The sequence below is a fragment of the Etheostoma cragini genome, chromosome 22 (assembly GCF_013103735.1).
Source record: "Etheostoma cragini isolate CJK2018 chromosome 22, CSU_Ecrag_1.0, whole genome shotgun sequence".
Classification (NCBI taxonomy): domain Eukaryota; kingdom Metazoa; phylum Chordata; class Actinopteri; order Perciformes; family Percidae; genus Etheostoma; species Etheostoma cragini.
The window spans coordinates 17,987,115-17,999,401 of NC_048428.1; the positions used below are offsets into that span (position 1 = coordinate 17,987,115).

A 12,287-nucleotide genomic window follows, 5' to 3' on the forward strand; every position below is an offset into this window, starting at 1 on the left:
TGATCCTCGCTCAAGCAGCGCAACCAATCCCCAGTCTGAAGGGCTGACATTTATTTCTGGTCAGAAAGTATCGCAGCTCGCCGAAGTGTCGACGCGCCGTGTCTCCGTAGCACCTGAAACTGAAAGAGCGCAAAGGTGGACCCGTACACAATGCCCATGTACAAGGGGAAGCGTCGCAATAACCGATGTAAGTTTTATCCAGCATCATTAGAGATACATGATACACGCGAGGACATTTTCTTTAGGCTGATGTCTCTCGATACAAGTTGCAAATAATGAGCAGTGATGCATCCGGTTCACTTTAAACTGGATGCAGGCCTTTTTTCTTTAAATGTTACAGCCTAATTAGCGTGACACGCAGTTTCAGTCAAAGTTAAAGGTAACCCTACCACCATCTGTCTGGCGGAACGCTTTTGTCTTTGTCCGTTCATTTCTTTTCTGTTATTTAAAAAAAAATGTTTTTTAGGTTAATTCTCCCAATGATTAACACGTTGGTAGCTCGTTGTTTGACTAGTGTTTGCATCAAGCTATTAGTTTGGAAAGCCATCCTCGCAGCTGCTCTGTTGTCTGTTGTAATGTATTCATTCTGCTCAAGTTGGCATTCATTATCATGAGAAGTGTCGACTCGTCAAGGTTATGAGGTCGCTATTAATAATGAAAAGACTCATTTAAGGTTCAGTTCAGCAAGAATCCACCACCGTGTTAAAAGGGGAATTCTGGTAAATCAGAAATTTGGCTTTTTCATGTAAAACTGGTCCTGGTGGTGCTTAACACACACACACACACACACACACACACACACACACACACACACACACACACACACACACACACACACACACACACACTCACACACACAGACGTTCTTCTGTAGGGATGCACAGTTTAGTCTCCATTGATGACTTTACTCATATGTGAGAAGGTAAAATGTTTGTGCTGATGTGCCATATAAAGTCAAAAACCACGGAGCAATGATGGCATTGAAAGCAGCTCGATTTATGAAAGATTAATTAACAAATCAAGACAAAACGTCCATAACTAGACCTAGTTCAAGCTTCTAGATTGTGAGGATTTACTACTTGTCTTTGCCTGTGATTAAAAAATGGACAATCCTTAGGTTATGGACTTTGAGTCAGACACATTTGAAGGTTATCTTAAAAAGCAGATTTTTCTGATATTTTACTAAATCAATTGTGAGACGATTAATCAGTAAATTAGGAAAATAATCAGCAGACTAACTGATAATGAAAATAATTGTCAGATATGGCCCTATTACTGTATAATAGGGGCGGTATCATACATTCAGGATCTAATGCAAACCTGTTGTGCATGTGTTGATATATGAAGCATAAAGAGAGTTGTTTACTCATTACCAGTTGGTTAAATTGTTATTGGAACAGTTTTCCGCATGTGCACACATACACTCTACAGTCAGGTGGCACAGGATTTGGAGAGCTGGTTTGTGGTCGAGATGTTTTAGAAAACACGACTCGATATTCTTCTCATGGGAGGAAAAGCAAAACTACATTGTGCACTGCATAGACTACAAATAGGCTGCACTGCATAACTTTCTGGATGTACAGCTTGCTACATAGACAACGGTGGGTGGAAACCCAAATTTGGACGCCAACCACAGGAAAGCCAATGTCAAGAGACAGAGTGGGCGAAGAAATCCAAGAGCTCCTAAGCCAAAGAGCAGGTAGACAGTAACAAAAAATAATTATTGTGCATATGGGCTCAAATTGTTGAAGATGTTTTGGACTTTATCTGTCAGCCATCAGGCCAGAAAGACCACAAGATTTAGACGGCAGGTCCAGGCCGCTGCTGTATGTTTAAGAAATGAACTCACTTGCTGGTGCTTGAAATGTGTGCAGGATGCGACATTTTGTGTTGTGCTGTGGAGTCTGATGTATATGGATGACAGACAGTAAACCTGGAGATTAGGGCTGCACTGAAGATTATTTTTATTGTTGATTTAAAAATGTTGATCAGTGTTTTCCCAAAGCCCAAGATGACATCAGCAAATGTCCTGTTTTGTCCGCAACTCAAAGATATTTAGGTTACTGTTGAAGAGGAGTGAAGAAACCAAAAAATATTCACATTTACAGTGATTTTTTATACTCAAACCTATTCATCGATTATCAAAATAGTCTGCAATTAATTTAATAGTTGACAACGAATGGATTTATCGTTTCATCTTTGCAGCCCTACTGTTAAGGAGTTCATACTGATGTATACTGATGGGTTTCTAACATGAGAAAACTACAGTTAGTGGTCTTCTGTGTCATTAGGTTCACTTTCACTAACCCTCTTAATTCAACAGCTAGCTTGGTTAGTGTTTCTTATTCAGCAGCGAAATAGGTGCAACTATTGGGACGAGTTAGACCTATTTAATATAAGGTGCTCTTTTAAAATGTTCTTGTTTATCAGTGTGCCATATCAGCATTAAGACTTCATCTACCGAGCAAACTCAGGGCAGTGTCATTTTTTTCCTTTGTGCCGCATTTTGTGTAGAAGGCAATGTGTAGGCAATCAGAGGCAGACTAGAGGGTGTTTCTTCAGGCAATGACATCACATGATGTCCCCAAAAGGAAACTTTGTCAACATCTGTTTTATCTAAAAAGATACATTTTTCTGTTTGTTCATCTCACTTTAATTATATTGCTGCAAAATGGGATTGTCAAGCTTACAAACTGACCGACACATATATAATAAAAGATCCATACTTGGCGCCTCTGTATCGATACAGTATTGCCACTAAAAATATTGCAATACTATGCTGTATCGATTGATTTTTTTTTTTTTTTTTCACCCCTATGCTTGCCTAAGATTGCCAACCCTTAAGTGACCCCTAAATTCTACCAACTGTGGAACGGCTCCATCCTTTAAAACCCACCAGGTCCAGATTTGTTGCGGAACGGCTGCAGCCATGACTGACAGATGAGGTCACGAGGACCAACGAGATCTCGCAAATTCACGTATGATGGCGCTATGTAACAGGCTTGTCTCTGCCTACTATGACACGTAGAAAGGTGTAGTGCAGGGAAATATGATCCGCCGTGAGCATGGTATTTTTTATTTTGAAAATTGACTGGATGTTTTATTTAGTTTCTGTGCTTAACTTCCTGTCCCGCATCTGTTGTGTACTGAATTGCTGCGGAGCTCTCCGACGTCCGGCAAAAATAGAAGCTCTGCGTATCGGCTCAGGAGGGCTGTGGATCGCCAAAGATGGGACGGAGTCGGAACGCAGCCGTTCCGTAGTCAGTGGAAATACACACATTGACTTTAATGGAAACCTAAGGACTCCGGAGCGGATCCGGAGCCGTTCCGTAGTTGGTGCAAATCAAGTGTTTGAATATATTGATTTATTTATTGCACCAGCAGTTCTTATTTTGAAATTAGCTCTAACAGGCGGGCATTGATATAGAATGCAACACATGCAAAGCATTTTACAAATAGCAATTGTTCCTTTTTATTAGAAAGTAATCTAGTAGACTATTTATTATGTTATAAATTTGTTCATCCATGTGCAGTTACTGTAATACCCATTGGGACATTCATCTTTTGTGCTGTTCGCTTTGTTCTTTATCAAAAGGTGAACTCTTTGCCGTTGAGCATGTTTATAGTGTTGACTATCGTGATAAATTAAATTAGGAAAATAAAACCTCTTGGTCTCTTTTCTTGTGTGCCTGAAAACGAGCTCGAGTATGAGAGTTGAAGTCCATAAATATTTAAGATTTTGCAACTCAGGAGTTTTTGGAGATCAAATGGGGGTTCCAGCTCTCTGCACCACCGGGATTTGTTCCCTGTTCATAAGTGTCTGTGTTATACATTAATCTGTGTAGTATGGTATGTGGTTGTGTAATTTAATCTTCAAGCATAGTAAGACTTTGAAGCCAGCTACGTGCAAATGAAAATTGATCATAGAAGAAACTTCCTTTAAGACAAAGACACACTCTTTTGACTTTTCCTTGCAGCCTGTTTTTTTTTCCATAACGGAGGGCTTAACTGCATGACAAAGGAATATGTTTTTCTGTGCTTCAGATGTCCGTGGTCGTGTGCGTGTGTGTTTCTCTGCTTACCAGACTAAAGTTCTTTTTAGCTTAGCTCCATTTTGCCCAAAATCTCAGTCTGCATGTCCATGTAAAGGAATACAAATCATGCCCAACACCATCCCTGGTGGAGCTAGTGGGGTCTATTGCTCTGCTTCTTTTGAAATAAATCACAACCAATTACTGAGTATAATCCGTTTCAGATACTTTAGTTGCCACCAAAGATGCAGTTGTTACGGTTTCAAAAATATACCAGTTTCTTCTTTTTTTTCTTGGACCTGGACAAGCACCCACATCACACTCCACTCTGTCCTGGAAATTAGATTTTTAGCTGTCAGAGAGGACCTAATGAGACTCAGACTGATTTTTGATGATGAAATAATGTGACGGAGTTGTCACAAGATGAATCCCCCCCCCTCTCCCGAGTCCTTGTCTCTCCCACCAGCAGCTCCATTCACATTTAGTAGAGCAAAGGCTGTTTGGGACTGTTGCCAGGAGAAGCACCAATCAGTGTGACATAAAGACAGCATTCAGTGACACACATACACGGTGACATCTGCAGCACGCATACAAGCGTTGATGTATGGAAAAAACACCAGCAGTGACACCTTATCATTCATTTTCCTTTGTGCAATAAGCTTTTTGAGGAAAAAAATGTTGCAAAATGGCAGATTTGTTATTGTCTTATTGCGGGGAAGCCGAATATTTAGAGCAACAGGCTTTGGTGAACAGCCTGTATTAATATTGGATCTAATGTCTACAGCTCAACTGCGGCAGTGTAGCAGTTTGAGTATGGTGAATTATGTCAAGTGTCATGGCAAGCACAATGAAATAATTGGAGAACATCTCACTCTGTTGTCTCTCGCTTCCTATCATGGAGCTCGTCTCTCATATGCACACCTATGCAGGGATGTGTAACATGGTAATGATAAGGTGTTCTAGGCCAGGAATATTCATGTCTATTTTTTCTCAATCAGTGATTCCATTTTATTTCCTGGTTTAAATAAAATATAGATGTCTTAAGCAGCATGTCAGAACAATCAAAAGATTTCTGTTGTAGGTTCAATGCTAAAGACTCCAAAAGGGCTAAATTTTAGCAGTAAGGAATGTCTACGGCGATATCCTGATTATCAGCGTGATTGTTTCTCAGAGGGCACACTGAATGCTTATGTGACAGCGACTGACTGCGAGCTGTTTGTTTTGATGCCTCGCTCCCCACCGCTAAGCTTCATCACTGTGCCATGTTCACACACCCGCATTGTCCCCTTTCTGAAGTGCATCATTGTTGACTCGCGTGAGACAGCTTGCTGGGTTTTACAGGTCACACATAGGGATGTGATCTCACACCGATGCCATGCCTTTATCGGTTCTGCTGGTGCCTGAAGGGCCGGGGGGATTATGAGCTGATCCCCTCGGACTTTGGTCCGTGCAGCCTCAGAGAGGCGCCGAGGCAGGGCAGCGGACTCAAAGTCACACTCGAGTGTTTACCGAGGGAGAGATGCTCCAGTTTTGTAATGGGATGTTCACTGAGATGTTGTAGTCGTATATAATAAAATGGCTGTTCAGCGAACTGTAGTCTGTATTATAGAGTGGAAGGTGGATGGGATTTATGAGGCACTGGTTATTGATGTTAAACCTGAAGAGGATGAGTTTGGAAAATGCTTACAACATAGAAGTAGTAGTGAAATAAATCAGCCACTATTTTTAAAATCATTTTTTTAAGAATAAATCAGTGTTTTCAGCCTTTAAAATGGTACCATTGCTTGTTTTTCTTTGATATTCACTTAAATATTGGACTTTGGAACATTGGTTGGACAAAACATCCAATTGCAATATGTCAACTTGGGTGTATTGTCCAACATTTTATTAACTAAATAAATAAGTCATAAATAATGGGCAGATATTGGTACTGATATTGCTTCAGATGCGTATCCAACCCTACTTTCCTTACAGACCGGTCCAGTTTCACAATTCACTGAGGAGTTTGTGATGACCAAGCTGAAGTTAAAGCTGTGACGAATTTCCCACATCCCTACCTGCATATCCATCACCTGCTTGATTCAGCGCCTTCGCTCCCTTCTTGTCTCTTTGCTTACGTCTCGCCTGCTGAGAAGCAATTTGGATGATTAGATACTTTGTTCAATTAATTAAGACATTGGGGAGATTGTCGCCAGAGTTTCTCGTTTCATGAGGAGATGATTGACAGCTCCCTGTTTCACGCTTTCTCATTCTTTCTCCGTCCCTGCCTTTTAGTTTTTATCTTGTGAAATAGACAGTTTGCCTTTCTGTGGAGAGAAGATTGAAATAAAACATTTACTGGTTCTCAAGAGGATTCGCAGCTCTTCTGTTTGATATAATTGTGAATTGAAACTCATCTCTGGCATGATGGTCAGACAAAACAAGATATTTTGAAGACTGCCCCTTTGGGAACTTGTCTTTTTTGCAGTCATTTATGGATTACACATTTAAATAAATCATTTATTTTTACAGATAAATCAATAAAGATAATAAGGTGTGGAGTATACAGCTGAAATAGGATGCTTGTGCAGTGAAGCCAATTGTCTATTTTCTGCATTTAGTAGAGCAATTCACTGTGAAATGTGTGTGCATTATCCATTGCGAGCTTGTTTCAGATTCTGCAAATAATCAAATCTAGCTACTGAGACCAAGCCATGTTTTCTTAGTGGAAATGAAAGGGGATATTTGCTGCTCAACAAAAATGCACCAGTGTGTTGAAGCTTGTGTGACCTTGGTAGTTGATTAGGTAATTTATATGACGGCAGGAATGAAAGGCTTCAAATCTTAATTGTGTGCTTCTTCTTGCAATGCATTACTACGTAACTCTTGATTCACAAAATGAAATGACAAAGGATTGTCATTTTTCATGTTATTGTGCCTTTTAACACATTAGAGTAGGGCGTGGATACTATGGGTGTAGTCCTCACATCACAGTTCATATACAGTTATACAGTATGGCTGCAACTAACAACTAAGCAAACAATTCATTGTTTTGGCTATAAAATGACATTAGTGGAAAAAAAAACATGTGACATCTTTAAATTACTTGTTGACCATTGGTCAGATTGGTCTATCATATAGTATCAAGCATGAAAAAGAAGAGCACCAAATCCTCATATTTGAGAAGCTACAACTAGAAAACCAACTGAAGTGTTACATTATTAAAATAACTGCAGGTTTATTTTCTGTTGACGTTGACTAACGTAATTTCATATACCCAACAAATTAAACACCTGACAAGTCCAAGTAGCAGCACGGTGGGCCAATGGTTAACACTGTGGCCTCACAGCAAGAAGGTACCGGGTCTGACCCCTGGTCGTTCCGGGCCTTTCTGTGTGAAGTTTGCATGTTCTCCCGATCTGTGTGGGATAATAAAGCAATATATCGTCTCACTATATGAAATCATAACTTAGTCATTTAAATAAAATGGCCTATTTCAAAATTGTGCCCCAATTTAATGCTAAAGAATTCAACGTGCTAACAAAATCTTTTAAAACCAAACAAAAAAATGTAGAGGGCCACCTCACTTCACTGTAACCTTTGTTTCCATCCCACCTACATAGCCCCGTTTGATGTTTAATCTTCAAAGGTTCCAAGAAGAGCACCTTTGAAATGCAGAAAGCCCCTCTGTCTCCTCGCCTCTTATTTCCATGTAATTAGACACCAGCTAAGAGGTGTTCCTGTTGCTAAGAGGTGTCCGTAAACAAACTGTTTTTCTGCAAGTGCTGAGAGGGAGAAGAGTAAATGGCTATTTCAGTTTGAAGGTGCCGCGGTGCCTGGTTACCTTGATTGAGGACTCTGCAGCCACAGAAAAGTAAAAACAAGGCTAATGTGAATGAAGTGAATGAAATGTGAGGTCAGATTCAGCATGGGGCAGGAAGATCCATTGTGAATACCATATTTGATTGTTATTCACGCTGATATTTTGTGGAAAGGCAGCCTGTACCTGCCAAATAGCCTTATCAGAAATATATCCGAGAAGCAAAGATGAAAGGCGTATCTGAAGTTTTTATGATGCCCACACCAGCCAGGGCCTTGCCTGCAGGTCATCAGTGCTGCGTGATGCTGCAAATCCTTAATCTCAAACCACCTGCCTTCCTCACAGACAGGTCCAGCTTCACAATTCAGCGAGGAGTTTGTACAAAGACATTTTGTACAGACTCATTTCCCAAAATCCCTACCTGTCCCATCCGCACGTCCATCACCTGCTTGATTCAGCTCTTTCACTCCCTTCTTGTCTGTTTGCTTGCGTCCGTCCTGCCGAGGAGCAATTTGCATGATTAGATACTTTGTCTAATTAATTAAGACATTGGGGAGATTGTAGCCAGGGTTTCTTGTTCCATGAGGAGATGATCAGCATTTCCCTCTGCATGCCGCTCTGTCTTTCTCTTTCTCTGCCTTTTAATGTTTATCTCATAAAATACAGTTGCTTTTTGTGAGGTGAAGAGAATGAAATGAAAGAACATGCCAAGTGAAAAAGTGACAAATGTGTTGTAGAGCCATCAGCTCTGGTCCGTGGGGAATTTCCCAGTTTTTCTAAAAGAAAAGAAGAAAAGAACAGATTCCCCATTCCTTGAAAGTCCTTGCTGATAAGTCTGGAAGGGAGTTTATTGCAGTCAATCACCTGGTCGCTGTGCTGCACGTCTGCGATATGACTTACATGAGCTTTCGCCACTGTTCCCTTGGCCACTGCTACGGGGAAGAAGCCAATCAGAGGTGCTAGTGAATTCAGAACACTTTGATGCAGCAGTTGGACCCAAAACATGGTGCCCTTAATGGTGCTAATAATACAAACTGAATCTAAGCTACATATTGTATCAGAATTTACATCAATTCTTGCTGCCAAACTGACATTGCTCATCAATTATTGGATCATTTGTAGAGGATAAATCCGAAAAAACACTACACAGAGTAACATCTGGCTTTGGTCTTAGTGGAAACAGTCGGCACTCATTCGTGGGAGAAATGACTCTGCAGTAGTCAAGGGTATTTATGGTCTCCAACGCTAATCGGCAGTTACAGAAGCATGACACCCTGGTGGACACACTAATTTTCACCTCTTTTCGGCAAGATGGGAAGAGCGTTTTTTGTCCCCTAAGCCACTAATTCAGTCTCTGTGCAAGCAGCGCTCGAACACTGTTCCAAAATGAGTTGTTCTGGTTTGAAGGTGTGACTGAATAAGTAACAGATATAAAACAAAGTAACCACTCTAACATTTTCACTGGCCTTGCATGCATATAATCTCTTGTTATAAAAATCAACCAACTCCAAAACGCTTATTAAATGGCTGTTTAATCTAAAGCAAAAGGCTGAATCCCGACCTGTTTCTGTATGATGCCCCAGACATATTTAATGTGACAATGGAGTCACATCATTTTGTTTAGTCAATTATAGCTTATACAGCAGGTGTCTTAGCAGAAACCAAGCAAAACCAGCTTGTTTTTTTCCCTGCTGGGTTTTCTGTATATTGGAGTTTGGCGTGCAAATGATTTGCAACTGTTGGTGCGTTTTCAGCCCTACAGTTGGTGTACATTGGTGTAGCTTTGGTCTAAGGAGCTTGCACCAAATTTCTGCCCTAGATGCGAATGGATTTGAGCCTGTATTTATTAATGAGCAATGCAATTTGAATGTTTTATCTTGATGATGACTGACATTGATGGACGTAGCTTGCCACGTTTAGACATCACCACACATTTGAAAGAAAAGCCTGTGCAAAACGAGCTATTGAAAGCAGAGTGATTGAACTGCAATTACTCCAATAGCACAGCGTTATAGCTGATGAGAACAGTGTCTTTCAGGAGAAATAGATGTTATTTTGTCCTTCCATCCCTCTCTCCACAATAATACAAAGAGATTCTATGGCTGACATACAATCTATGCGTCTCTCCTTTCCTCTGACCTTGTGGTCACCCCTGCTACCTATGATTGTTAGCTTACTAAAGCCTGAAGCCCCAGGCTATTAGCTGGTTTTCCCTCCTCTGTTTGTCAGAGGAAGAGAAAAGGTAGACTGTAGAAACAGCGAGCGAGAGAGCCAGAAAGATTACGGTCTGATTTGATGTGGCTTCAGCAGGAACAGCAGGGTTTGTGGCTGCTCCAGTATTTCATTCATGTTTCTTCCAGGAATATATACATATAGGTGTCCTCCTGAGATGGCAGGGCATTCTCACAAAGACTCATCCTCTCCTTATGTTTTTCAGGTTCCTGTTAAGTTTCACAGGAGTACTTTTGCATCCCAGTGATTCCCCTGCAATATGTTGCCATATGGCTGAGTTTATAGCCCTGAGTTATTCAAAGCCTTGACTTCTGTTGCTCGGATGGTATTCATTCCTTGCTAATGAAATGAAGGGAGAAGTAAGATTTGCACATTTTTCCGATGGCCGGAGGTGTCGAAAACGATAAAGCCCTCACAGGGGATGCTCGGCACTGAAATGTCTCATGGTGAACTTCCTCCGTGCACACAGAGAAACAGGAAGAAGTATGGAATGTGAGAGAGAGTGACGGAGAGCGAGGTGGGGTTAGATATGGTCTTGTGTGAGGGAAGGGCAGGTGAGGAAATTGAGGGCAGAACAGGAAGCATGAGCAAGAGTAGTCTGAGGGAGACAGAGATGTAAGGCAACAAATGAGACCCAATAAAACACATGGGCATGTTGCTTCGGGGAGTCACGGATCCTTGTTTTCTTGACAGAGGAACACCGGCCTGTCCTCAGTGATTACTTACGCTCTGTGCCTTTGTCTATTCAATGCAATTTACCTCCAGAACCTTTTCTCCCCAGATTCCTCAGCCAATAACCCTGTCGCCTTAAATATTTATTCAGTGTTGTGTTTGTTTCAGTATCTACAGGCAGGCAGACACCTTCCTCTCTCAGAGATAGAAAAGTCAAGCTTGGAGTTGAGCTCAAACACATTTATGAATAATTTCACGGCTGCTAAATTCAAATTGCATCATGTGTATGTTCAGACAGCTGCAAGGTCGAGTCCTTTTGTTTTATTTGCTGCCCAGTCAGAGCATTGCAACAGACCATAAAAAAACCTTCGTTCAGCACCATAGACAGCTCCGCCCCATCCCTTTCTGACAGAGCTGCAGATTAAGCAAGCAGACAAACCAACGGCAAAGAGGAGAGTAACTGAATACAGCACGCAGATTTGGTCCATGACCCAGGGTACATCTCATTCATACCAATCTAAGTCCATAGTGCTGCATTGATACAAAGTATTCTACTAAAAACTGCATCAGAAGTCTTGAACAGCTCCATATAGGTTCTTTTCACACTAACGGAAGTGACGTTAGCATATAAACATGCCACCCCTGCTCATAGAATCCCATCTACAGAAGTGGGCAAACAAGGACGAGGGTGTGCTTTTGTACCATAGCTGCTGGTAGTCTGGTGCCTTTGGTTTTTACAAACCGACCAATTAAAAGTGTTTCTATATGCTTTTGTCTGTGAAAACACATTCGAGTAAAGTTATTCTGCTGAAACAATGAATATCAACAGTGTGAATGGATTCATTGTTTAAGTCATTGATCTTTTGTAATTGATGTCTCTGACAGACAAACATAACCACAACACATATCACACACTGTTTTTTTTCTTTGTCAAGCAAACACTTGCCGGTTATAACATGATTTTTTGCTTTTCTATGTTTGGAAAATTGAATATCTTTAGGATTTTGGTCACATATTTGGTTAGGGACTTGTGTAAGGCATATTTCAATTATAAAAACAAATATTGGAAAGATTATTGACTGCTTATGTAGTAATACATAATCTTAAGGTGCAGTCATGATTCCCAACTGAATTCCTGAATTATTGTAGGAGCATCTGTTGTCTAAAGCAGTGCCTGCAATAACACAGGGCTTTTCACAATTTGGAGGCTGAAAGCCATCATAAATGAATTAACCATTAATGAACTATACAGTAACACTGTCTGTGGTCAAGAAAGAAGATCTGGGGTCAGGGGAGATTTTAGATTGCTTTAGGTTTTGGATGCCAGTTGGATAAAGCAGGATTGATGTGGGCTAAGGGTTGGTTTTCCTCTCTGAATGAACATTCAGGTTAATGAGCACAATCATAAAAATATCTCCTAAATCAGCATCACGGTCAATCCCAACATGCACACAAAACACACCCATAAACACACTTATTGTTACGACCTGGCCCGTTGTTAAAGATGGGCGTAACATAAACAAGGATGAATGTGGGTTAACCAAAGACAGAGG

General features: G+C 40.8%; 1 protein-coding gene and 1 long non-coding RNA gene across 8 annotated transcripts in view; one reads left to right on the forward strand and one right to left on the reverse strand.

The window, feature by feature from the left end:
- The window catches only part of LOC117937845, a 456,187-nt gene that overhangs the window by 361,418 nt on the left and 82,482 nt on the right, over nucleotides 1–12,287 (reverse strand). The window lies entirely within an intron of this gene.
- Nucleotides 1–12,287, forward strand: part of LOC117937837 (RNA-binding Raly-like protein) — a 92,942-nt gene that overhangs the window by 64,149 nt on the left and 16,506 nt on the right. Inside the window, exon 1 of one of the 7 annotated variants that reach the window (XM_034862082.1) lies at nucleotides 1–187. The exons of the other annotated variants lie outside the window; for them this stretch is intronic. Within the exon in view, the coding sequence (XP_034717973.1) occupies nucleotides 151–187 (37 nt within the window). The 5' untranslated portion in view covers nucleotides 1–150. The remainder of the gene's footprint in view (nucleotides 188–12,287) is intronic. 7 annotated transcript variants of the gene reach the window in all.